We start from the raw sequence: 26,794 nt of genomic DNA on the forward strand, positions 1-26,794 counted from the left end.
TGTGTGTGTGTGTGTGTGTGTGTGTGTGTGTGTGTGTGTGTGTGTGTTATTCCTTTCCTTGGACAAGTTAGATGAGAGTATGGTTCAAGTGTGTTCCCCTCCCCCCATCCTTCTTATTTGTATAAGCTTCTTTCTTTTTCTTTCTTTTTTTTCTTTTTTAGTGAGGCAATTGGGGTTAAGTGACTTGTCCAGAGTCACACAGCTAGGAAGTATTATGTGTCCGAGGCCAGATTTGAACTCGGGTCCTCCTGACTTCAGGGCTGGTGCTCTATCCACTGTGCCACCTAGCTGCCCCTGTATAAGCTTCTACTCATGTACCCCAATTATGTGAGATAATTTTCTCGATCTTTCTCTGTTCCTTTTCCCTCTCACAGTGTATTCATTTTCCCCTCTCTTTCCATTCTTGTTTTAATATCATCAACATAATAGACCTCCTCGGCCCTCTGGATAATTAGATTCCCATGGCCCCGGATGATGGTAAGGTTCTGATGAGACACATGTATTATCTCATGTTAGAATGTAAACAGTTTACTCTTGTTCAGTACCTTAAGATTCTTCATTCATGTGTATCTTTTAAATGTTTCTCTTGATTACTGTCCTTGCACTTCAGAATTTCTGTGCAATTCTGGTTTTTTCATCAGGAATGCTTAGAAGTCCTCTTTCATTAGTGATTCATTCTTTTCTCTGTATAGGATTATACTCAGTTTTGTTGGGTAAGTTATTCTTGATTGTAAGCCTATATCATTTGTCTTCTGGAATAACATATTCCAAGCTTTCCACTTCTTTATAATGGTGGATGCTAAATTGTGTGTGATCCTGTCTGTGGCTCCTCAGTATTTGGATTCTTGATTTCTAGCTGCCAGCATTATTTTTCTCTTTGACCTAGAAGCTCCAGATTTTGACTATAGTACTCCTGGGAGTTTTAACTTAGAATTTCTTTCTAGAGATGACTGCTGGATTTCTCTTTTATAATTTCTTGAAATATAATGTCTGTACTCCTGTAGTCTTAGCTTACAGGTAGTCAATCCAGTGGTTCTTAAGTTTTCTCTCTTAAGTCTATCTGTTTTCCAGGTCAATTATTTTTGCTATGAGATAACATATTTTCTTTTAACTTTTTGTTTAATAGTTCTTGCTGTCTTAAGAAATCATTAGTTTCTATTCAATCTATTTTTCATTTCAGAGCTTGTTGCTTGGGCAAGGCTTTGCACCTCTTATGCCAAGCTATTAATTCCCTTTCCAAATCTTTCTTCCATAGCTCTTATTTCTTTTCTAAATTTTTCCTCTAGTGCTCTAATTTCATTTATAAAAACAGTTTTTTGAACTTTTAAAAACTCTTGCTTAATCTCTTCCATGAATTTTAGTTGAACTTGGATACAACCCATGTTTTTCTTTGAGGCTTTGTTCATAGATGTTTTGGAGTCATTCTCTTCTTCTGGGTTTATGTCTTGAGTATTCCTATGACCAAAATAGCTTTTTATGGCAGAATTTTTTTTTGTACTGCTTATTCTTCCAGCCTCCTTCATGACTTTGGACTTTATGTTAGGGCCAGGCTTTCTGTGCTTTTAGAAGGCATGGGCTAAGCTTGTGCTTTCTCAGGCCCTTCTACTGCTCTCTTGGGGGTATTGAGTGTCGTGTTATTCCAGTATCTCAGAGATAGCTAAGGCTGGGGACCTGTAAGCTTTTAGTTTTCCCAAACTGGTCTGATCTAGGGCCAAGTCTGCCCTCCCAGGCTGAGCTCTGCATGTTCCTGACCTGACTTTGGGTCTGAGCAGCAGGTCTGTTGTGGGCTTGTTTCCTTTGGAGTTTTGCTGCTAGATTCAGCCACTGTCGTCTTAAGAAGCTTTGCTGGCACAGAGAGTAATAGAACTGCAGATTACCCTTTGGTCTGATATACCTTCCCTGTGTTTTCTACTGTAGGTTTCAGACTGGAATGGAGGCTAGAACTGAGATTCCATTCAGCCCCTGGCAGCAGAGCCAAACAGTCAACTATTTGTTTCTGAACTGGTTCCTTGCAAATTCATAAGCAAGCATGCAACACATATACAGCTTAGGGTCTGTGGCTGTTTCTCACCCTGGAATGCCACCTCTAGGCTTAGGTGTCCTCCCTCATCTGACCTGGATTTGTGACCTGGAACTAGGTAGTGAGTGACAAGGCTGACATTTGGCACCTGTTCCTGGGCTCTGCTATGAGGTCAGGGCTTTCTGTGCTGAATTCGGGACCTCTGCTTTCCCTGGTTGCACAACCTCTGCCTGTGCTGAATGCTCCATTCTGCCCCTCCTCCCCTTACTTCCATTTACTTTAAAACAGAAACTAGGGATTTTACTCTCAACCAGTTGAGTTTGTATGATCTCTAGTTAGCTTGCCTGTCTTAATGTTATAGCAAGTGCAAGAATACTTTGCACAATGAAGTTGATGTGGTTATAGGAAATCTATGAGAAGGCTTATTCCCTTCCCTCTGTGAGCATAGAGTCTGTCTATTTGGTAGTATAAAAAATGCATAAATGCATTACTTTAAGAAAGCTTACTAAACTATCAGCAAAGTATAAATCACTGTGGTACAAAAGAAACCTTAAGGGAGTTCAGAAATGTATGCCACCAGGTGAGTTTATACAGGTATGATTTCCTGGAAAGGTGAATTTTGGAGGAGGGCTTTGAATTGGGAAGGAGAGAGAATGTCAAGATCTTTATGAGGCTTGTTGGTGTCTATTTCTGTAGGACTTGGCACTGGAAGAAGCCGTCCTGGAAGAGCTGACCCAGAAGGTGGCCCAGGAACATAAAGCACACAGGTAAGAGAGAGGTGGGCCAGAGAAAGATGAGAGGTGACTGTGTGGAATGAAGGAATGCACAATGAATGAATGAATAAACAAATACAAAAATTATGAAGTACATCCTTTGTGCAGAGTGCTAGGCTAAACACGGGGGATACAAATAGAAGAGCAAGACTCTCCCTTTTGTCAGAGAGCTCACATTCTAAAAGGGGAAGGCAACACTTAGATTGGGGTTCATTCAGCTGCAAGTTAGAAGGAAAGACCTTGGGGTCCAGAAGCAAGACATCTTCTTTAGTGTCATTTCCATTGATAAAACATGATCTGGTTCTATGTTGAACCATTTAACGGTGCCAAGGACTTCGCTGTTGAGAACTTTCTTTTTTGGATCTTCATTAATTTTGGCTACCACAATAAAGCAAATATCACAATAAAGTGAGTCACATGAATTTTTTGGTTTCTCAGTGCATATAAAAGTTATGTTTACACTATACTGTAATATATTAAGTGTGCCATAGTATTATGTCCAAAAATGTATATACCATAATTAAAATATTTTATTGCTAAAAGATGCTAACCATCATCTGAGCTTTCAGTGAATCATAATCTTTTTGTTGGTGGAGGATATTGCATCGATGTTGATGGCTGCTGACTGATCAGGGTAGTAGTTGCTGAAGGCTGGGGTAGCTGTGGCAATTTCTTAAGATAAGACAACAATGAAATTGGCCACATCGATAGACTCTTCCTTTCACTTGAACACTTAGAGGCCATTTTAAGGTTGCAATATTGTTGAGTTTCAATGTTGTTGTCTGTCAGGGAATATGGAGGCCCAAGGAGAGGGAGAAAGATGTGAGAATGGTTGGTAGATAGGTCAGAACATACACAACATTTATCACAGTTTTATATGGGTACAGTTTGTGGCCCTCCAAAACAATTAGAATAGTAACATCAAAGATCACTGATCACAGATCACCGTAACAGATATAATAATAATGAAAAAGTTTAAAATGTTGTAAGAATTACTAAAATGTGACACAGAGACACAATGTGAGCACATGTTGTTGGAAAAGTGGTATCCATAAACTTGCTCAATGTAGGGTTGCCCCAAACCTTCAATTTGTTAAAAAAAAAAAACAACAACAAAAAATAAAAAACCAAGCAATATCTGCAAAGCCCAGTGAAGCAAAGTGCAATAAAACAAGTTATACCTGTATAGGGTTACAATCAGGAGTAGAGTTAGAATTAAGGGTTGAGTTAGAATTATGTTGTGAGGGTAGAGGGGCTGATGCAGTAGTTAATTTCCAGTTTGTATCTATATAAATTGCTCCCCTCGTGGTCTCAGGGGCCAGGCTACAATCTGGGCTAGTATTCTGGGTGCTCTGCTATTGAAGGTTATGTTAAACATAGCCTTCAATAAAATAGATTCCTGATGTCCATACATTAGGATGTATTAACAGTCAAATATCCTTACCTCTCATACCTCCTCTTGTGTCATCAGCATAAAAGGTCAAGTTAGAGAATCTGTTTCAGCCAGCTTGTGACTGTGTCCTGTGTTATTCACTCTTGGAGTTCTAAGTTTTGTTTGAGGTTGTACTTTTAATTGTTTTAACCCAGAATCATCCTACTGCTATAGAGTTCTTGATGGTCATTTGACTAAAGAGAGTCAGGAGAAAACTTTATTCTATGGATTTGGTCCATGTGCTGCCTGTACTAGATACTTCCTGACACTCCCTATCCTTGAAATCCTGGGACTATGAGCTAAAAATACTGCTTTGAGTAGATATGTCTAGGTTTAGCCATATTTCCAATAGTGACAAAGATCAAAGGGCTAGACTTGGAGGGAAGTGGTGAGAATCTTTGAGTCAAGTAAGCACTAGAGAGCTTGATGTCACTGAGGGCTACTTGAAGCTCTTTTAGGCTATTGCAAAACAAACATCCTTCCCATCCCATCCCAGCCTTCCCTTCTGTTGTTAGAGGGCAAGTGTAATATTTCTAAGTTTCATCTTGATCCTTTGCATCAAAAAATAACATCTTCATATTTTTAAGGTGGTGGAGAATTATCACAAATATAGGAAAATGGCTTGTGTTAGCCTTGAGCAGGCTCCTTCATTTACAAGCCCATTTGGGATAATATTTTTTAGTATTTGTAGTACAGTGCTCTCCAAGAGAAAATTTAAGTAGCTCCCTTTACATTCTCCTGCTTAGTTAAAGTACACTCCAGGGAGGAAAGATTCTTGGAATTATGGAAATGGGTGACCAAGTGGTACATGATATTTCCACCTTGTGATGATTGCTACTCCCATATCGAACTAGCTAAACAACAGTTATGGAACTTGGCATCATGAGGGTCAAATCTTCCACTGGCTTTGTCCTCCTTAACTGTTTCCTCCTTTTGATACTATTCTGGTTCTAGTGGAATCCTGCCAGCGGAAGCTGAACTCATGTATATCAATGAAGTGGAACGTTTGGATGGGTTTGGACAGGAAAGCTTCCCTGTGAAGGTAATGTACTCTGGCTTTTCCTTTGCATGGCTTTCTCAAAAAGGGTGCAGAAATTTCTAAACTTTAGAGGACAAAGACTGTGCTGTCCTCTCTTGTACATTTTCCATGGTGCTTTGCACAGTGCCTTGCCCAGGGTAGATAATTAAGTGTTCGTTGAGTGAATCAATGTTAATCGTTTGTGAAAAATAAAATTTGAGTGTCCAGTTACTACTGTGGAACAATTTCTCTTTCCAATAAGTGAGTAATTTTCATTGTTCACTAATTCAACAGATATTTGTTGAGGACTATGTTCACAGAACTCTTCTAGATGCTATGGGGGTACAAAAAGGTATAAGGTCATGGTCTCTTTGCCCAAAGATCTTAAAATCCAATATGGAAGACAAGACATACAGATATCAAAAATTAAATAAAAATCAAAAGGAAAGAAATATCATGCATGTTTCTCATTTAATCAATAAGATTTTATGAAATATCTATGTAGTGGGCAGTATAGTGGGCCCTGGGGAAGAAGAGAAGAAAAAAAATGTCTCTGCCTTTGAGGAGCTCACAGTCTATTGGGGGAAACAATGTGTACACATATAAGTAAATACAAAATATGTGCAATATAAATACAAAGTAATTTTGTGGGTGGGGAAGAGGAGGCATTAGTCATGGCAGAGGTGGAAAGTGGGATGAAATCCATAAAGACCTCAGTTAGAAGATGTCATTTGAGCTGAACTTTAAAGAAAAATAGGGATTCTTAAAGTCAGAGGTGAAGTGGAAATCCATTCAGGCATGAGGGTCAACCTTTGCCAAACCACAGAGGCAGAAGATGGAATGCTCTGTGGAGCATAAAGTTCTGGAAATGGGAATAATAGGCAGTAAACCTAGAGAATAGGCTGGAACCGTGTTGTAAAGGGATTTAAATGCCAAAAAAGGGAATTTGTGTTTTATCCTTGGTCAACAAGGAACCAAGGAGTTTTTTGAGGAAGAGAGTGACATGGTCCAATGGGTGCTTTTTAGGAACCAGTTGATAACTATAGAGAGTGGCAGTGTCAAATTCAAATAGAAAAAGGGGCCACTAATCTGTCCATAAGGAACCCTGCAGGTCTCATATTGACTTAGTTTCAAAATGTACTATTATCTATGTTTTATTGTATTTTTGTTTATTTTTAAATATTGACCAATTAATTTTTCCCAAAGCAGCTATGTTGATTTTATTATATGTGGTTGAAATCTGGGGACTCCATTAACATCAAACTATAAGGAATGTGTGTGTGTGTATGTGTATATACACACATACACATATACTTTTTAAAACATAATATTTATTTCTAACATTATTTTTTTTAGTTGAGTTCCAAATACTCTACCTTCCTCCCATTCCTCCCCTCCCCACTGAGACAGTGAACAGTAAATCAGTTATACATGTGAAATCATGCAAAATATATTTCCATATTAGTCATGTCCAGCTACATTTTCATCTGATTCAGGCCATTCTTGGGTATGTTGTGGGCTGCATGGGCCATGTGCTTGACACCTTTGGTATAGAAGAAGGACTAGAAAGGGGAGAGAATTCAGGTAGGAAGACCAATTAGCAACCTACTGACATAGTCCAGGACACAGGTTATGAGGGCATTAACTGAACAGGGATGGAGGATAGTTGTGTGAGTGGAGAGAAGGAAATAGATATGAGAGGTGTTATGAATGTAAAATCAACAAGATTTCAAATTAATTGAATTGGGGGAGAAGGGGTAAAGAGAAGGAAGAATCCAGGATGACTCTGAGGTTGTGAACCTGAGTGCCTGAAAGAATGATGGTCATTTCGTTAGTAAGAAGAACGTTAGGGAGAAAAGAAGGTTTATGGGCAAAGATAACGATTTCTGTTTTGGATATGTTGAGTTTGAGATGTCTGTGAAACATCCAGTTGAAAATCTCTAATTGGCATTTGGTGATATAGGACTGGAACTCAAGAGAGAGACTAGGGCTGAGTACATAGATCTGGAAGGCATCTGTGTAAAGATTCTGACTGAATCTGTTTGTGATAATGAGTTCATCAAGAGAGAGGATATAGAGGAAAGATGGCCTTGGTGTAGACCCATGGTTAAGGGGAAGAAAATGGATGAAAATTCAGCAAAGGAAACTGGAAGAGTAATCAGACAGGTAGGAGGAAACTAAATCAAGGTCACTGTCATGAAAACTCAGAGAGGAAAGAATATCTAGATGGAGAAGGTACCTAATATATGGCAGAGGAATAAAGAAAGATAAGGACAGATAAGAGTTCTTGGGGTAGTAGAATGAACACTGGACTTGAAATTTAAAAACCAGAAAAATATTGGCATAAAAAAACCATGGGTCTTTGTTTTAGGGTGAATCTTGGGACTATATAGCAATTCCCCAAAAGCAATCCAAATACGTTGTCCTCCTCTTTATTTCTGGGCCCAGTTCATTAGTAATCTTTAGTGTTATTCCAAGATGCAGGCACTGATGGAAAAGCTCTATAGGCTATCTGTCTATGTGCATTTCATAGTCTGGACAATGGACATTTTTCATTGTGTAGAGGAGATATCATAAAAAGTGTTATCAAGGAATGCCTGACTGGAAAAAGGAGATGGGCTCATTACATAGAAGCAGTGGTAAGATGACCCTTAGATAGCCTCTCTTTTCCTTTGGTATGTCTATGAGGTCAAGAGATATAGAGAATAGCCCTTAACATGTTGAGTGGGCCTCCTGTGAAGAATTTATATAAGGAGACAGACAAGAGTTATACAGGATGAATAGGCAGAGATGGATTGTGACCTGCATCATTAGTAAGAGATTCTTACAGTAGGATCATAGATTCATTGAAGCATAATATGAAATAACATAAGACCCACAACAGCCTAAGATATTCTAGCCACAAATTTACAAAATTTGTTTAAGTGTAAAGAAGCTTTCTAGGTACTAAAACATTTATCAGTCTTCACTGCCTATTAAATAGCTATATACTCATCTGAAAAATGAAGGAATTTGTCATTGTTATTTATTTGTTGGACAGACACATTTCTATGCAACCATGGCAAGGAAGTAGACAAATGGCTATTTCCCAAATTAACATAAAGTATGTATAATTAAAGATGGCCACCTGGGACTTCTTGGCCAATGTTTGTCATCTTTTTCTCATCTTTTGGCTTATGAGCACTGCTTAATAGGTAAATGTGGATAAAACTTTTCATTTATTCAGTTCTATGAACCCCTTCCATTCTGTTTTGTCTGCTCTTGTCACAGTCAAAGGCATCTAATATGACACAGAGAACACATTTCTTAAGGCAAGAGAATATTGTGCTTCTGAGCTCAAGGCCAAGTTTGGTTTTTCTTTCCACCAGTCCCAACCCCCTTCCGGTAGAAAAATGGAACTTCATCAGACACCTAAATACCACTGGCTCATTCCAATAATTTCAGACCTGACTGCAATTTCATTACAAGCGTTTCACTTAGAACTGGCTTCACTGGATGGGCTATAAGTGGCCTGTTCCTTTTTGCACATGTGCAATTTGCTTTAATGTGAACTACCCATGTGCATCAGGGGGAGCCTAAGAGGGTAGCTGTAGCTTGTGAAAATGGCTAAATGGTCCTTTTTCAGATTTGTTTAATTTTGTTTTCTGTCTCTGATGACTGCCCTTTGTAGGGCTGTAATCCATTTTCCCAGCAATAATGCCTTATGATGCCATCTGCAACCTACTTATATTTCAACAACCCACATACTGTTATGATATGCTGGGTCACTGAAAAATTAGAGGAAACTTTTCTACTCTTTCTGGAAAATTGACTTTCCAACTGCTAACTATTTTGCTTGTTTTAGACTGGGGGTGGAGAACTAATGTTTCCCCTAAGTGCTGGTTTAAAAGTTTGCATTTTTCTCCCCATTCTGGACTTATTCATAAAAAAGTTGGTATTGAGATATTTTGAGGTTGGAGCCAGTATCAGGGAATAGGAACAACTGAGATGTTAAGATGGGCCTCCTTGTTAATACAAGCTTCATTACTAAGTTTCTTTTAAATAGGAAAATCAATGAAGACCTCTGATACGGCCTCATTTTTGCAAGTAGAGAGATACTACAAATTTCTTTTGTTGGCTCTGTGATTTAGTAGAGCTTCTAATTACTCTCTCTCCTTTTTACCTTTGCTTTTTGTGACTTAAGAAGAAACTTTCAGACTCTAGGATTATTGGAATCCCTGTGATGGTAGTGGAAGGGATGGCGTAGTCAGAGCCAAATTAAGTTAAAAGACCGAGGAAAAATATATCCACCTCCCCCCCCCAAAAAAAGTATTACTTTTCTCAAGATACTTCAGTTCCACTGCATTGATGTATTGCCTCTTTGGGTAGTGCAGGTCATTATTGACCTTATAAAGTAAATGGTTAGTAAATATTTTGAATTGGAAAAAACAAACAAATATTGCTCTAATTTTTCAGAAGATTAAACATATAATCATTCACTGTCCTGTTCTAGGCACATCTTCATCTAAACCATTTCAATAGGTGTTGCTACTTTTTATACTGACTTAATGTTTGCTAAGGTTAAGAGTGGAACCCTTTGCAGAGCATGGCTTAGGCCTCAATTTTCTGTGGAGAATGCTGGTTTTAGATAAATTGATTAGAAAGACTAAAAGAAAATTGTCTATAAATTTCTCTCCTTGTTCCATAATTAGTTTCATATTCCCATCATATAACAGAAAACACCATGGTATAGTGGATAGAGAGCTAGCCTTGATATCAAGAAGACCTAGGTTTAGTTGGGCCTCTCACACACACTAATCATATGATCATGAGCAAGTCATTTAATCTAGTTTTCTTAGTGACTCAGTGGCTCTTTAAGACTCTGAGATATAGATGACTTGATGATCTACCTTGGTAAAGGGAATGACCATCCTGGAACTTCTATCTGTGGGTGAAAGCATAGGTTCAGATCTGTATTGTCCTCCCAAAACTTATATACACATACATATACTCACATATCAGAGAATGCAGAATATTAGAGTTGGAAATTATCTAATTTTTTATTTTACAGAGTAGAAGCTCAGACCCCTAGATGTTATGTTCTTTTTCCTTTCATGACCATTTCTGTGACATCAGCCTGACTTATTCTTTGCCTTCCCTCTACTCATGCCTGTTTCTATACATTCTTCTATTTTGTAATCTATATTTAAATCTATAATTTTGCTTGAAACCTATTTTCTCTGCTCTTTCAGAAGCCTCTTCAAAAATATGTAATCCTTTGAACCATTTTCTGCATTTACTACCAAAGTTAACTCTTCTATTCTAGTCATTATTAGATTTGCTCTTGTTCAGATCTGATTTTTTAAAAAGATAATAGTCTCACCAAGTAAGGAACTTGAGTTCTTTGTGTGTGTGTGTGTGTGTGTGTGTGTGTGTTTAACAAAAAGATCATATATTTGGAAATTCTGTATACAGTGATAATGACACTTGGATCCATGAGTTCATCAGTGCCCCTTCACCAATACCAATCATAATCTCTTTATAATTTCTCACCTTTTGTAATTCTGATCCATACCATACCACAAATCCTCCACTGAGGCACTGCTTTATTTGTTAGAGGCCTTCCTTTGGTTCCCTACCTATCTTGGGGCTACTAGTGCATTACTGGGCTGTCCATCAATCATCTCATTCTTCCTTTCTTTTCTTTTCTTTTCTTTTCTTTTCTTTTCTTTTCTTTTCTTTTCTTTTCTTTCCTTTTCTTTGGCTAGTCAAGGGAGTTAAGTGACTTGCCCAGGGTCACACAGCTAGTGAGTGTTTTGTGCCTGAGGCCAGATTTGAATGCAGGTCCTCCTGAGTCCAGGGCTGGTGCTCTATCTACTGCGCCACCTAGCTGCCCCTTTATTTTCTTTTTAAAATTATTTTAATTAATAAAAATTCACCTTTTCTCCCTCCTATTGATCCTCCCCTATTAAAAAAGAAAAACCCTTGTAATAAATATGTATAGTCAAGCAAAACAAATTCCCACATTGACCATGTCAAAAAGAATATATGGGTAGTATGCTTCATCACTAGAGTTTTAGAATTATGGTGGGTTATTGATTAGAGGGCTTAAGCCTTTCAAAGTTGTTTGTCTTCAGAATGTGGTTGTTGTGGTATAAAGTGTTTTCTTGTTTCTGCTCATTTCCCACAAGTCTTCCCAGGAACCTGGGACACTGGAACCATCCCTTTCATAATTTCTTTCAATACATTCCATCATATGCATATACCATACCATGTTCAGCCATTCTCTAGTTGAAGGGCAGCCCCTTAGTTCTCAGTTCTTTACCACCCCTGAAAGAGACGCCATAAATATTTTTGTATACGTGGGTCCTTTTTCTCTTTCTTTGTTCTCTTTGGAGCATAGACCTAGATGGTGTCCCTAAGTCAAAGGGTATGTATGATTTAGCAAATTTCAGAGCATAGATCCAAATCACTTACCAGAATGGTTTGATCAGTTCACAGCTATGCTAACAGTTGAACAATGTCCCTATTTTCCCATAGCCTTTCCAGCATTTTTCATTTTGCTTTTTTTTTTTTTTTGGTCAACTTTACCAATCTAATGGTTGTGAGGTACAATTTCAGAACTGTCTTAATTTCTAATTTGCAGTGAGCATTTTCATGTGATTTTTGATAAATGATTAGATTTCCCTTGAAAACAGAAAACTGCTTGTTTATATCCTTTGACCATTTATCAACTGGGATTCTTATTCTTGTAAATTTCAATCAGTTCCCTGTATATTATAGATGTTTATCAGCGAAATTTGCTGTAGAGGTTTTCCCTCATTTACTTGCTTCTTTTCTAATTTGAGCTAAATTAGTTTTTTAATGCAATAACTTTTAAAGTTCTATACGCTCAAAATGGTCCATTTCACCTTCGGTGATCCTTTCTATTCCTTGTTTGGTCATGAACTCTCTTACCTTAGCCATAAATCTGACAGGAAATTTCTTCCTTATTCTAATTTGTTGATGATGTCAACTTTATGTTTAAGTCATGTATCCATTTGGAGTTTGGTGTATGAGATGCTGGTCTATCATTTCTCATTCTTGATATGTAACTGGCCACCTCCTTTCCTGGTTATGTATGTCCTTGATGATGTTTTCACGACAGCTTTCACAACAGGGTTAAGTTGTTGCTGGCAATATGCTGTGTCCTGTAATGGGAAGTTTTGGTTATACATTTGATTCTTCTGAGATTGTTGTTTACATAGGTTATATCCATAAAGCACCAGGGGGAGATAGCTTATATTAGTGTTATGGCACATGTCAGCAGGTCATGTTTCATCTCCTAGTGATGCTTTGATATATATCTTAATTGTACAAAATCCACTTTGTAAAAAGATGTTAAAGCATTTTTATCTGCCTACAAGTTAGAAATGCTAGTATTACTACTTGGAGCAGAACAAACCTAAACCTGTAACCATTGGGGAATCTGATGGTGGCGGGGGGATACTTTTGATAAAAAATGCAGATGCCCTAGAATCTCTTATATCTATTCCTCTTGCAGGTTACCTTATGTCTGCTTTGTATATGCTGATATATGTGCATGCTGTCTCCCAGATTACACCACTTTGAGGTTAGGGATTGTTTCATTTTTTGTCTAGCTTGAGCAGTTAGCACAGTACTTGGCACATAATAGGCATTAATAAATGCTTATTGACTGATGGAGAGATAGGTGCAAGAAGCATGTACTAGTGATTCCTTTTCCACTGACCCCTGATATTTGCTTGCAATGCCTGCTTTCTTTTAATTTTGTCCCTTGTATAATCTTATGGCATTATTAGATAACTGCTCAAACATATCTCGGTGACTTCTTTAGCTTCAAGGACCCTAAGTGGAGATAAACAATATGCAAGGCTACCATTGCCTGGTCCAAAAGTAAATGCGAAAGAGAAGTAAAAAAGAAAGGGATTGGGAGAAGGGGGAAGTAAGGGAAAAGAGAAAGAGAAGAAGAAAGGACAAAAAGAAAAGAGACAGTTGCATATGGTGGAGGAAAGAAAGAGCACCACCAATAGTTAGGTGGTGAATGCCTTTGTCTGGAAGACATATAACAATAAATGCAATCTTAGGAGCAGCAATGTGATGAAGCTTTTTATTTTCTAGCATCCACTAGAAATATATCCTCATTGCCATGATACCTACCATCTACAAACTATTTATTTTAGAAGCGAAATGGAGGAGTAGACTAATAGAAATTGAAAGTTGGCAGGACCCCCGTGGCTACCAAATCCAAACATGCATAACAAGAAGAATTTTTTCTCCATCCTGCCTGACCGATGGGCATCTAGCTTGTGGTCAAAATCTCCAGTGAGGGTGGACCCACTGCTTCCCAGCAGACTGAAGTGTAAGATGCCCAAAACTGAAATATCTGCATTGTATTTCAAGGAAACCAATGTTCCCTTTTACCAAACATAACCTTTGTGTTCTCTCTCTCTCTCTCTCTCTCTCTCTCTCTCTCTCTCTCAGGATAATCATGGAAACAATGTGCACCTGGGCGTTTTCTTCATGGGAATTTTTGTAAGGAACAGAATTGGAAGACAACTATCAATACACAGGTAGGGCTGGACTGACAGTTTTTGTTTTTTGTTCTTGTTTTGTGTTTATTTTTCTTCTGATGATTAAAATAATGAGGCTAAAGGATCACAGTTAGTTATTTGAGTTGCTCAGTAGGTAAACCCAGTTCTTTAATCTGTGACTCAGGAAGATGGATTTCTTTCAGCACTAGTAAGGGAAGCTCTTGGTATGATTGAGCAGTTATAGGGAAATTGACCTTCCCTTTTTCTATGAGAGCACTGGAAAAAAGGGCTTTCTCTCCTTCCTCCCTTGGATTCAAGGAGCTCATTTTTATATTCCACAGAGCTGAAAGGGGATAATTGGATTTTGAGTCTGGATTGCAAGCATGGTGCCTTGTAGTTAGTTGGGACTTATTCAGTGTCTATTGAAATGGATTAAATTGGCTAATTGAGGAGAGGGGAATGATAATAATTGCTCTTATTTATATAATTCCATAAGGTTTATAAAAACTTCTGTATATACAATCTCATTTGATCATCATAAAAACCCTGTAGCATAGCTGCTATTATTCCCAGAAAGGATGGTTAGTAAGTGTCTAATAAGGGAGGTGCAGTGCAGTGAGAACATGATCTCTTCAATAAGAAAGACCAGGGTTCAAATCCTGCCTTGGTTGCTTGTAAAGCCAGCTGGCATCTGAGGACCCTTCCAGCTTGTGTTCTAGGATCCTTTGTCTGAGAATTCAAACCTGAGTCTTCCTGATTCCAAGGCGAATGCTTTATCCACTAAGCACATTGCCCTCACTAAACAACTTGATTATCAAAATGGAGACTACCCATTTTGTTTATCATTCATGAGGAATTTTCCCTTTTTGCCTGCCAATCAGAAAGCACTTGAGATTCTAGTTTTGTTGTTAAGTCATTTTAGTCTTGTCCCACTCTCCGTGGCCCCATTTGGGGTTTTCTTGGCAAAGATACTAGCGTGGTTTACCATTTCCTCCTCCAGCTCATTTTACAGATAAGGAAACTGAAGCAAACAGGGTTAAGTGACTTGCCCAGGGTCACGTAGCTACTAAGTGTCTGAGGCTGGATTTGAACTCAGGTCTTCTGGAATTCAGACCCAGCACTCTATCCACTGTGCCATCTAGTTGCCCTGAGGTTCTAGTTACATTAACAGGATCTTTAACTCCTAAAGATGACTGTGGTGGCTTTCGGGGGCCATCTTTGTACCAAAAGCAGGTGACTGATAGCACTGACTAGTTTTTTAGTCTCATAGGTCTATAGGATGATAGAAATAGAGTGGACTGGGGCCTCAGATGCCATCTAGACCAACTTTTTTCCTCTTTTTATTGCTCATAATTATTCCTTTTTCCCATTTGCATCACTACAATTACCATAAGAAGAAAAGGGATAATTATGAGCAATTTGTAATGCAAAATTTAAGGCCTGCTTTTACAGTAAGTCTTGTCATAACTTAAGTATGTATAGAATAACCATAGGCAGATAGCAGGAAACCTGGAGAAGTCTGCAACTAATCAAATAGCAAATCTGATTCCAGAAATAAAAATAATTTCAATATACCTCTTCACAATTATTTAGCCAACATGAGATAAAATTATGTTTAATTTATGGACAAAGTAAGTCATGTCAGTGAGAATAAAGACTTTGTTAGGTTGATTCAGTATCGGGTCATTACCACCTCTCTGATGCCATGGTCCTCTTCGAAAACAAAGGACAAATAACAACAACCACAACCTCAACAACAACCACCTCATCCCTCTACTCAGCAAACTCCAGTGGCTTCCTGTTGCCTCCAAGAGCCAATGCAGACTGCTCTGTTTGGCATTCGAAGCCCTTCATAACCTGGCCCCCTCTACCTTTCCAGTATTCTTACAGCTTACTGCTCAACACATACTTTCCAATCCAGTGACACTGGCCTACTGGCTATTCTGGGAATAAGACACTCCCGTGTCTTGGCTCCGGGCATATTCTCTGGCTATCCTCCTTGCCTTGAATGCTGTCCCTTCTCCTCTCTGCCTCCTGGCTTTCTTTAAATCTCAACTAAAATCCTTCCTCATACAGGAAGCCTTCCTCAACCCGTTAATTCTACTGCCTTCCCTCTCTTAATTGTTTCCTATTTATCCTGAATATAGCTTGCTCTGTTTATATTTGTCTTGCCCATTAGATTATAAGCTCCTGGAAAGAGGACTGTCTTTTTTCTCTTTTTTTGTATCCCCAGCACTTAGCAGAGTTCCTGGCACATAGTAGGTGCTTGATAAATGTTGATTGATCTAAAATGGGGATAGATTGCCTCAGTAATTTCATAGGGTGGAATAAGGGTGAAATTAAATGTGTGTAAAAGTGCTTTGAAACACACAATGTTCTCTTCAAACAAGATGTGGTATTATTGTATGAGAGTGGTCTTTTTAAGACTTCCCAATGCTACTGATTGAAAATGTTTCACTGAAACCAGTATATCCTTTCCTGCAATTTTCTTTCTCTGTGCAGGTCCCCAACTCTTTGCTGCAGCTTATCTTTGATTCCTCTGTATCCATGGGTAGTACACTCTCATTAGTTTATTCTGTTTGTTAATTTTTCTTATTGGTTTCTTTCTTCAGTAATTTTTTGCCCAATTTTTGTAGATTCCTTTGTATAGCAAACTAAATTTGTACTTGGATATTTCTCTTTCTCCCTCTCCCTGTAAGCAACAATGTTGAGTTTAATGAGCTGCATTTTGACAGTGTTACTGTACAATACAAATATCAGCAGTTTTTGAGTTGTGTAGGGTCTCCTCCTACACTGCATTTACTGTAAATATTTTTAAGAAAATGTTGGGACCTCTTTTGCACTTGATATATTCAGTGGTCATTCTCACTTGAAAGTCATATTAGCAACACTTATGTTTGAGAGATGATCCCCTTTATAGCAGGAGTTTTCTAAACCATTTCCTGGGGAAAGGTTTTTTTTTTAAATTTACTTGAATTTAAGCCTTAATATTAAGTCAGGTCTGTGAAATATGTACCTAGAATCTAAGCTTGTGTGAAGAGACTCTGATTTTGTCTTTGTAAACCCAATCTGGCCACAAAGTAGGCACCTAAATTCTTGTTAATTGATAGATTAAACTGGAAGAAAGAAGTATGACTCAGTGAAAACTGGGTCCTGCACTCAAACAGGCTGGAAGCCTTGTTTATGGCCTCAGGCCACACTCTCTTCTTTCCCTGAAATACCCTAGCATCCAGAGAGTGTCACACAGAGAAGAAGCTGTGGTTGTGGTAGCTCACAGCTGTTACCCTCCTCACTGAAAAAGTAGTTGGGCTGTTGGGAGAAGGGAGAAGTGGAAGTTGCTTCCACTCTGGTCTACCAAGTCAGGCCACAATTGACTGGCTAGTGACCCATGCGTTATAGGTTACTTATACTAAGAGAAAAGCACCACAACTCACTTTGCCAACAGGTGCTGTGATTTAGAGTAAGCAAATCTATAGAACCTTGTAGTACTGAATGATGAAATTTCAAGGTATTGATGGCAAGGGGCAAGTCAGTCAGTCAATCAACAAATGTTTATAAGGTACTTACTATGTGCCAAGCACTTTGCTAAATGCTGGAGATACGAAGAAAGGCAGTAACACACTTCCTGCTCCAAGGAGCTCACATTAAAATTGGGGAGACAGTTGGCCTAGAACTATCAATCAATAAGCATTTATTAAGCACCTGCTATGTGTCAGGTACCATACTAAGTGCTGGGGATCCAAAAAGAGGCAAGAAACAGTCTCTACCCTCAAGGAACTTAAAATCAGTAGCAAGCATCTCCTGCCCCCTCCACCTTCAAACTTGGTTGACCATCTCCTTTCTGTGCCTTAACTTTAAACACTTTGTTTCCTAAGACATTCTGTTTTATTTTAGTGATTAGTCAATCAATAGACGTTTATTAAGCTCCTTCAGTCTCCCTGGTATTGTACTAAGCATTGAGGAAACTATAAACAAACAAGCGAACAAACTGAGGAATGAATGAACTAATGAATCAGTAAATAAATGAATGAATGAATGAACAAATAAATGAATGAATGAAGACAAAAGACAGTCCTTGCTTTCAAGTTGCTCACAGTCTAATGGGAGAGACAGCATGCAAACAATTATGGACAAGCTTGCCAGTCATGACTTTTATCTTGCCACTCACTGGGTTGCAATGACTCTGGAAGAGACAGTGAGGCTGATGGCTTTGCATAATTCTTCCTCATTTAGTGCAAGTCAAGACATCACCCCATGATGTCATTGGTCCTCTTCAAAAATGAAGGATGAACAACAATGTATAAACTGGATAAACTAGAAATTATCAACAGAAAGAAGTCAGTAGTAAAATTAAAAGATTCCTGCAAAAAGTGGAATTTTACCTGGGACTTGAAGAAAGCCAGGAAGCAGAGATAGGAAAGGGGAGAATTCCAGGCATGGCCAGCCAGTGAAAATGCCCATAATGTATTTATGTAACTCCTAGAAATGTGGTAGCTGATTAAATACTGACCAGGTACAATCTTTAGTGGGCCTGACTGTATCTGGTGTGTGGGCTAGTAAAAAATTAGTGTGGATTCTTTTGCTTAGATACACACAGCATAGATTCATGACTGAATGATGTGTCCATCCATCATTAAAAAGCAAGAACCTCCTAGAAGGTGGTTGAAAGGAATAAATAAACACAGAAGGCTTTAGGAAAGTTCTACTTTTCAATCTAGGATAGTTAAAAACAAAGCACAAGAAATTCTATCTGTTATGTGGTAGACCCACTTCTGATTTAGGTAGAACTAGATAGCCATGGAGGGGAAGCAAAATGGTATGGTGGAAAGTTCACTGGCCGTAGAGTCAGTGGACATGGATTCAAATTGTAGAGACAGCTAGGTGGTTTGGTGGATAGAGCGCTGGGCCTAGAGTCAGGATATATCTGAGTTCAAATCTGGCCTCTTCTACTTACTAGCTGTGTGACCCTGGGCAAGTCACTTAACTTTTGTCCACCACAATTTCCTAATTTGTAAACTAGGGTCAATAATGGCACCTACTTCCCAGGGTTGTTGTGGAAATAAAATGAGATGATATTTATAAAGTACTTTGCAACCTTTAAGTTCTATTGAAGTGCTAGCTATTGTTATCCTGCCTCTTATCCATACTACTTGTGTGATCATGGGCAAGGCACTGAACCCCGCTGGGTCTCTGTTTCCCTGTCTATAAAATAAGGGGTTTAGACTAGATGGACTCTAAGATTCCTTCTAGTTCTATACATATTATTTTTTCCAATTTTTTTTTAAGATTAATGATAGGAGGGACAGCTAGGTGGCACAGTGGATAAAGTACTGGCTCTGGAGTCAGGAGGACCTGAGTTCAAATGCGACCTCAGACACATAACACTTACTAGCTGTGTGATCCAGGGCAAATCACTTAACCCCAATTGCCTCACCAAAAAAAAAAAAAAAAAAAAAAGGTTAATAATAGGAGTCACAAACTCCAATAAACTGTTTTTGGATATCATAGAACTAAGAATTTCTTGCTGTATGTAGTAAATATATATTCATTTAGCATCCCAAAACTGGGATCTTTAAGATCATATAATCTAACCCTCTCATCTAATTTATATTTTCTGCTTTAAGACAGTCACTATTTTCCATAAAAACAATTTAGCTTTCTTGGAAGAGAATATTTTTAAAAGTATTTTTTTTGGGGGGGGGAATGTAGTGGAGAGGAATCAGATTTGGTTTTCTTTTAATTTCTTTTTTAGTAACATAAAATATATTTCTCAAAAAAAATCAATGCTTTTTCCTTTTGCATCATATTCATTTCCAAATATACTCCTCCCCTTTCTCTACCCAGCAAGCCTTCCCTTGATTTGTTATTGTGTTGTTTCAGTAGTGTCCAACTCTCCATGACTGCATGTGGTGTTTTCGTGGCAAAGATATTAGAGTGCTTTGCCATTTCCTTCTCCAGCTCATTTTACAGATGAGGTAACTGAGGCAAACAGGGTTAAGTGACTTGCCGATGATCATGCAGTTAGTAATTGTCTGAGTCCACATTTGAACTCATGAGGCTTTATGATTGAAAGCCTAGTGCTCTAGCTCTGTGCCACCTAGCTGCCCTGCCTGATTACAAAGATTAAAAACAAAAAACAAGAAAATCCTCAGCAAAACAAACCAGCACATTGCCCACATCTAACGCAATATACATCATTAACACCAATGTCTTTTCTACCAAAGTATAGTTTTTCTCATCTATTCTCTTGGGCCAAGTTTGGCCATTATAATAATTACACAATGTTCAGTTTAAAAATATATTTTCTAAAATGAGACTACATATTGCCAGCCTAGGTGATGTAGCAGATAGAATGCTAGATGTGGAATCATGAAGACCTGAATTCATATCCTGCCTTATACACTTACCAGCTGTGTGATCCTGAGCAAATTGTTTAATTTTTCTCATGTCTTAGTTTACTTGTCTGCAAAATCAGGCTAATATTTTGCATTTACCTCTCAGGTTTATCATGAGGATTAAATGAGATGATGTATGTGAAAGGCCTGGCAATCTTTAATTACCATATAAATACTATTACTATTTTCTGATGCTACCTGGAAGCATTTCTGGTTAAACCTCAGTGATATCTTTTTTGTTTAGGTGGAATGATATTGGCAATATCACACATAACAAATCTACCATCCTACTGGAGCTCATCAACAAAGAAGAGACGGCCCTCTTTCACACGGTAAGCAACTCACGCAGTGCTGCTCTTTAAAGACAGATATAGTAGACTAAAACTCTTGCTTTTAGTAGAATGGGATTTCCTAGGGCATGCTCTGTTTTGTATCTTTATATCTAGCACAGTTGCTGCCTAGCATCCTATAGTAGGTTTATAATAAATCAAATTCAATTATCATTTGAATTCCAAACTCAGTGGATTCTCTTGTCGTGAGCCAATAAGCCTACATTCAGAATGACAGTGTAGAAAGGGTGGGATGTGCCTGCCTTCTTTCCAGACCTTGCCCTCCAAGTGTATTGTTACTGAAGCTTAGGCTCAGTAGCCATAAAAATACTATCTATAACATTCCAGGTACTGTAGGTGAGTTGTAAACTTAGGATTCCTGAACTCTCCTTCTTTGTAATGGATCATGTTCTGTGCTGTGCCACATTCACTTGTACCCATCCTCCTCCAGTTACAGGCTTTATCAGGTCATCCCCTGGTTAGGTTACACCATATTTGCTTTCGCTAGCTGACCTGAGCTATGATGGATTTTTTTTTTTCCACTGTGCCTCAGAGGCTAATCTGAAATGAGCAGGTTAACTGATTTTCCATGGAGTTCCTGGCTTAGGTCTTAGAATTTACTTACCACACTTTTCTGCCTTAAATTTCATGATGGCTAGTGTTTGTACTATGTGTTTACATCCTTATTTTTGAGGCAATCTGATGGAAGAATGTGAGCCTAGTGCTTTATGTGTAACAGTTCCTTCAGCAACCACTAGACTTCCCATGGTAAGACTTTTTGGTTAGGGGAGAGGGGATATGTGTATTATACGTACTTTAGAAGGTAGCCATAATGAAATGTATGTGTAATTAAATAAATATTTATTTTCCCCCCGTCTTCTGTTTGTTTTTTTTAAAGGATGATATTGAAAATGCCAAATACATTTCTCGATTGTTTGCTACAAGACACAAGTTTTACAAGCAGAACAAAATCTGTACTGAGTAAGTAAACACGTGTCCTTGGCTCCCTTGAGGGTTTAGTTTAATTGGGCTTGTTTTTTTTTTTGTTTTGTTTTGTTTTGATTTGTTTTAATGATCTCCCTCAATTACAGTACTTCACTCTTTGCTCCGTTCCCTCCTATCATCTCATGATACTTTGACTGAAGTCAAAAGAGCAGGCCAACACTAGGAAGTCAAGAACTTTCAGGGTCAATTCTTGTCTAATCTATGTGAGATTATATGAGTGGAAAAAAAATTCATTTTATGAGCTTAACTGCTTAGACTGTTCCGTGTGTGTTCGCCTTCCTTTTCCACCCTCTTGCTTTAGGCGTGTGCATCCTGTAACTTCATTCTCCAGCCTCCCCCACCTCACTCCACCCCCACCAACAAACTTCCTGATTTTGGAATGGCTGAGTTGTTCAGAATTTCCTAGGGTGCCTCACAGTGTCAAGCATGGAGTAAGTTCAGAAGTGTGTTGTGAAGTGAGGAGCCAACTTGAAAGAAAAGAAGCCCCTGTCATCTTCATCACAGTTTCACTTACACAGTTGGCTAGCCCCTGCATGTGCCTCTGGGTCATGTCATCTGACTGAAAATGAGAGGCCTGGGTAATTAGAGGAAAGCTTACAAGACTCTAATAGATGGCACAAATCCATATTTTTAAATTTTTTTTCTTTTTGGAAATAAGGATGATAATGGAGAGTCTGATGAGGCAACTTCAGGATGACCTGACCTCGGGAACAGCATGCTGGGGGCTCATACTGTCATTACCCTGACTATGGTTGTCTTGAAAAGAAGTTTGTCGGCAGGGAGCAGGCAGCAATTTGGGAGCCTAGAAATATGGGGCGTCTAATTTTGTATCCTAGAGCTTCAGGAAAGTAAATGCAGAATGAGCAATTGCCTTCGCACTCCCCCAGTGGACACAATCAAGGGTCTGGAAAATGTTAGCCCTGAGCAATCCCTGCTGAGGAGTCTCTGTTGCTTTTGTAACTGTATCTTTAGGTCAGGGCAAAGTGTTTTTTCCCTCCACACATTAAAAGCCATTCATTCGTTTCATTCCAGCTATCACAAGTCACTGCCTTTGTGAAAGTTGGTCACCTTCGGGTGCTAGCTAACTGGGGATCATAAACATGCATGCATATACTCACAAAATACATATGTATACGTATGCTTGCATATATATTGCATGCATGTGCATTGTAGATATAGGCATGTGTGTCATACATATTCGCATGTATGTACACACATGTATGCATGTATACATATTCATGCTCACATATATGTGTGGGAGCATGTGTGCATTTGTATATACATACATATATACTTGTGTATTTGTTGTAGTGTTTAGTGTAGAATGAAGCTTACCAATGGATATTGGGGGAGAGGCAGATCAAAGAGAGGCAATTTAAGGGGAAAAAAGGAATTTTATAGCTGTCATTTGAAACAAACACAACTTAGAAGACACCCTTTGCCCACCCTTAGATCTCTCAATATTATGGTTATCCCTCTGAAACAGCTTCCATTTATATTTGCATATGAATCTATACTCGTGTTTTAATTAATTCATTAAATTGCTCCTTAAATTTAATAAGAGCTCTGCCACTGACTCTAGTGAGCTGATATGATCCAAAAAACCTTTTGTAATCTGGTTCTCCTACCATATTAACTCAGCCATTTTTTCAGACTTTGCCTTAAAGTGATGGTGTCACCATTTGTCTTTTTCTCTGGCTTTTTCCTCAAGTGGAAAGTATAGCATAATTTACCATCAATTAAAAATTGATATTTGATTTAAAAATTAATTTAGGAGAAACTGATGAAAATTTCTCATTTTTATCTATACATAAATATCTCCATTTCCAAATTTAAAACTTAAGATCATACATTTAGAGCCAAAAGGGACCTTACAGCTCATCTAGTCCAATCCTCCCATTTTATAGATAAAGAGATGGAAGGCTTGAGAGGCTAAATGACTTGTCCAAAGTCACACAGGTTATAAGAGGCAGTGCTGAGATTTGAACCCAGGTCAACTACAAGATCCAATTCTTTTAGTGGCAGTTAGGTGGGACAGGGGATAGAGTACTAAACCTGGAGTTCAAATATAGCTTCAGACACTTAACTAACTGTGTGACTGTGGGCAAGTCACTGGAAAAAAAAAAACTCTTCCTGCCCCAATTTCCCTATCTGTAAAATAGGGATAATAGCACCTGGAGCTGTTGTGAGGATAAGATGAAATATTACTGTAAATTTGTTATTATTTACAAGCATACAAATTGTATATTTGTAAAGAGCTATGTAAACCCAATAGCTATAAATGCTAGCTATAATTATTATTAGCTGTTATTTTTCTGTTGCACCATTCTGCCTCATTGTTGTAGAGATTGTTTCTTTAGTAACTTTTCTTCTCCACCCTGTTACCTTAGTGTAGTATTTCCACATGTGTCTGGTTATTCCAGCCTTCTTTCTGGCTGTGTTAATATTTTTCAACCTGTGCTTCTCTTGCTTATCTTAGAGTTTAGCTCCATAATTCTTTTAAGGTTTTCTGTTGCCTCCATAAGACTCCTAGGCCATTCTTTAGCCATCAACTCATTGCTCAGCCCTGAACAAGGCAATTCCTCCATCTACTAGGAATATACTCAAAGCTGAGGTTTTGCTGACATGACCAACTTTCTGAGCTGATTTGCAGACTTATGTCTGACATGTGTGAAACTCCATCATTGTTTTGAACTTGCCTCTGATTGCTCTAAGGTACCTTGCTTTTTTGTTTCTCAAGAATTTTCTATTCCTCCTGCCACCTTTTCATTTATAAATGCAATGTTATTGTGTTTTTCTCTGCTATATTGGGCCTTTTGGTGGAAAGGACAATCTGAGTATAGCAATGCCAGTGAGAAAAATTATTTGTGTATTAAATTATGTTTTTGTTCAATAATAAAGATTCTAAATTATTTTCATCTATTTGAACTTTTATTTGATAAGGGAGTTGATGTTTATTTCAGAATTTCTTATTTCTAAGTATTTTTTCACAAATGAGACTTGCTCTTCAAACTTGGTACCTAATATGAGACTGCATTCATCTTCCCATCTTTCATGCAGACAGTCAAGTTCTCCTCCTCCCATTAGACGACAACCCACCTGGAGCCGGTCATCACTGGTATGTGGAACATCGTCATTATGAAGTCATCTCACTGATGGAGTTAGAAACTGAATTTGGTCTTGACCTCATTAGTGATAGTCTCATTAGTATGGGAAGCTCCCACTGAGGAAACTCTGTCAATTCAAATTAGCAACTATTTACTATTTTCCATCAAAGCCAGCAGATGCTCAGTATGTGGCATGATGTGGTCTAGCCTTTCTTTATCTTTTTTTTTTTTGAAAAAAGAAGACAGTTGTCTGTTTTGTCACAATGTGCCAGAGTTCCATGTCTATCATTTCCTGTTAGACCTAGATCAGGATTCTCTTCCTTCAAGAAATCTGACTAATCCCATTCCAACATGAATATCCTATGTTTCTTCAGCACACATATAGTTTATGCTGCATTTTGATTCTCTTAATTTACATTGGTTTGACATTCTTTTACTGTTCTGTGGATATGGACCATGTCCCCTCACTAAGTTCTACAAAAACTGGGAGTGATGTCCTTTTTTTTTAAATTTCCCTTCTTCCCACTATAAGGCTTAGTATACAACTGAATAAATGTTTTTTGAATGGATAAATAAATGAATTAAAGGATGTGGGATGGCTAGTTGGAATAATAGATGTAAAATGGAATATGTTTCCCTATGGATAGAAGACTGGTTTACAAACAAATTTTTTATTTTTTTCCCCTAACCCCAAACTACTTTATGTTCCTTTTACTTACACTTACCTTGTCTTATTTTTAAACTGTTCCCCTTGACCCTAGAATAAAGGAATACCATACCGATTGCAGCAGATACATTCTGCTCTATGTTGTATTTTATGAGACTACAAATTCTCACAAAAAGCTAAACATCTAGCTACCACATACAGCATTAGATCTGGCCATGCCAGTGTTTTCCAGATAGAAAATACTAGAGAATAGTGGTAGAGTTTGTTTTAGATCTGCCATTTGATTTTCTTAGAGTATACAGTCCTGTTTGTTTTAGGTCAAGGTTGTATTTTTTTGAGTTTTCATTGCCCCCCCCATATGGTCTACTCTAAATAAAATTTGATTTTTCTTTATGAGCTATGTTTATTCATCAACATATCATTAGCAAAATAATTTGCTTAAGGGAAGTACATTGTTAGAAACTTATTCTTTTAGTGTTGCAAAAGATATTTTTGTTTTAGTAATTGCTTAGTATCCAGATGAACAAAGTGCTGTAATAGGCATTGTTTTAAATAGTGTAGACATTGTCCCCACCTTTTGTTGTTCACTGGAATCCTACTCTTTTTGACCCCATTTGAGGTTTTCTTGGCAAAGAAATTGAAGTAGTTTGCCATTTCTTTTTCCAGCTCATTTTACAAATGGAGAAACTGAGGCAAACAGGGTTAAGTGACTTGCCCAGGGTCACACAGCTTGTGTCTGAGGCCAGATTTGAACTCATGAAGATCAGTTTTCATGACTCCTGGCCTGACACTCTAACCACTGTGCCACCAAGCTGCCATACCCTTTAGCAACTTAAAAACCTGGAGCATCAATTTAAACTTGTCATATGGACTGCCATTAGATATATAATCTTGTATTGTTTGAAAAAAATAATTCTGTCCTTTGTTATTGTTTTCCTTTTTCCTTTCATTAAAATCTCAGTGTTTGAATAAGTGAGATCATTTCCCAACAAAGGTTCCTGAAGCACCATGGGAGGCCAAGCAACTATTCTATCCCTTGATCTGATCTTATATTTAGATTTATTTGTAAAAATGTTAAGGGCCTTCCTATTTGATCCTGATAACCTAGCCTATAAGGAAACATGATTCACAGCTTCCCCTTTCTCATGTCAGTTGACTTGTAACATTTCACTGATAGGAATGAAAACAAGACCAAGTTCATTTCCCTCTTGTGTCTATTATCATTAAATAGGGTTGCTGATTTCTCACTTTAGGTCATAAGAACATTGGATTTAGAGCTGGAAGGGAGCTAAGAGATCATCTGGCCCCAAACTCTTATCTTGCAGATGAAGAAACAGCTTACTAAAAAGATGAGATGGTTTAGCCAGGGTCACACAGCCAGAGCTGGGCTATGAATCTAGGTCCTCTAACTATAAAGCTACAACCTTTCCACTATACCATGATATCTCTCCAACAGATGAAGGTGAGACCCATATATATAAAGTAACTTGCCCAAAGCTACACATGTAGCAGGGAGT

The 26,794-nt window shown here is 38.1% G+C and overlaps 1 protein-coding gene across 1 annotated transcript in view; it reads left to right on the forward strand.

Moving 5' to 3' along the window:
- PTPN14 (protein tyrosine phosphatase, non-receptor type 14) overlaps positions 1–26,794 on the forward strand; it is a 242,120-nt gene that overhangs the window by 176,847 nt on the left and 38,479 nt on the right. The window contains exons 6-11 of the mRNA XM_027871866.1: positions 2,717–2,787; positions 5,180–5,267; positions 13,725–13,813; positions 20,414–20,501; positions 21,397–21,479; positions 24,564–24,621. Of these exons, the coding sequence (XP_027727667.1) occupies positions 2,717–2,787; positions 5,180–5,267; positions 13,725–13,813; positions 20,414–20,501; positions 21,397–21,479; positions 24,564–24,621 (477 nt within the window). The remainder of the gene's footprint in view (positions 1–2,716; positions 2,788–5,179; positions 5,268–13,724; positions 13,814–20,413; positions 20,502–21,396; positions 21,480–24,563; positions 24,622–26,794) is intronic.

Source organism: Vombatus ursinus, unplaced genomic scaffold (assembly GCF_900497805.2).
Source record: "Vombatus ursinus unplaced genomic scaffold, bare-nosed wombat genome assembly UNPS02014798.1, whole genome shotgun sequence".
Lineage (NCBI taxonomy): Eukaryota > Metazoa > Chordata > Mammalia > Diprotodontia > Vombatidae > Vombatus > Vombatus ursinus.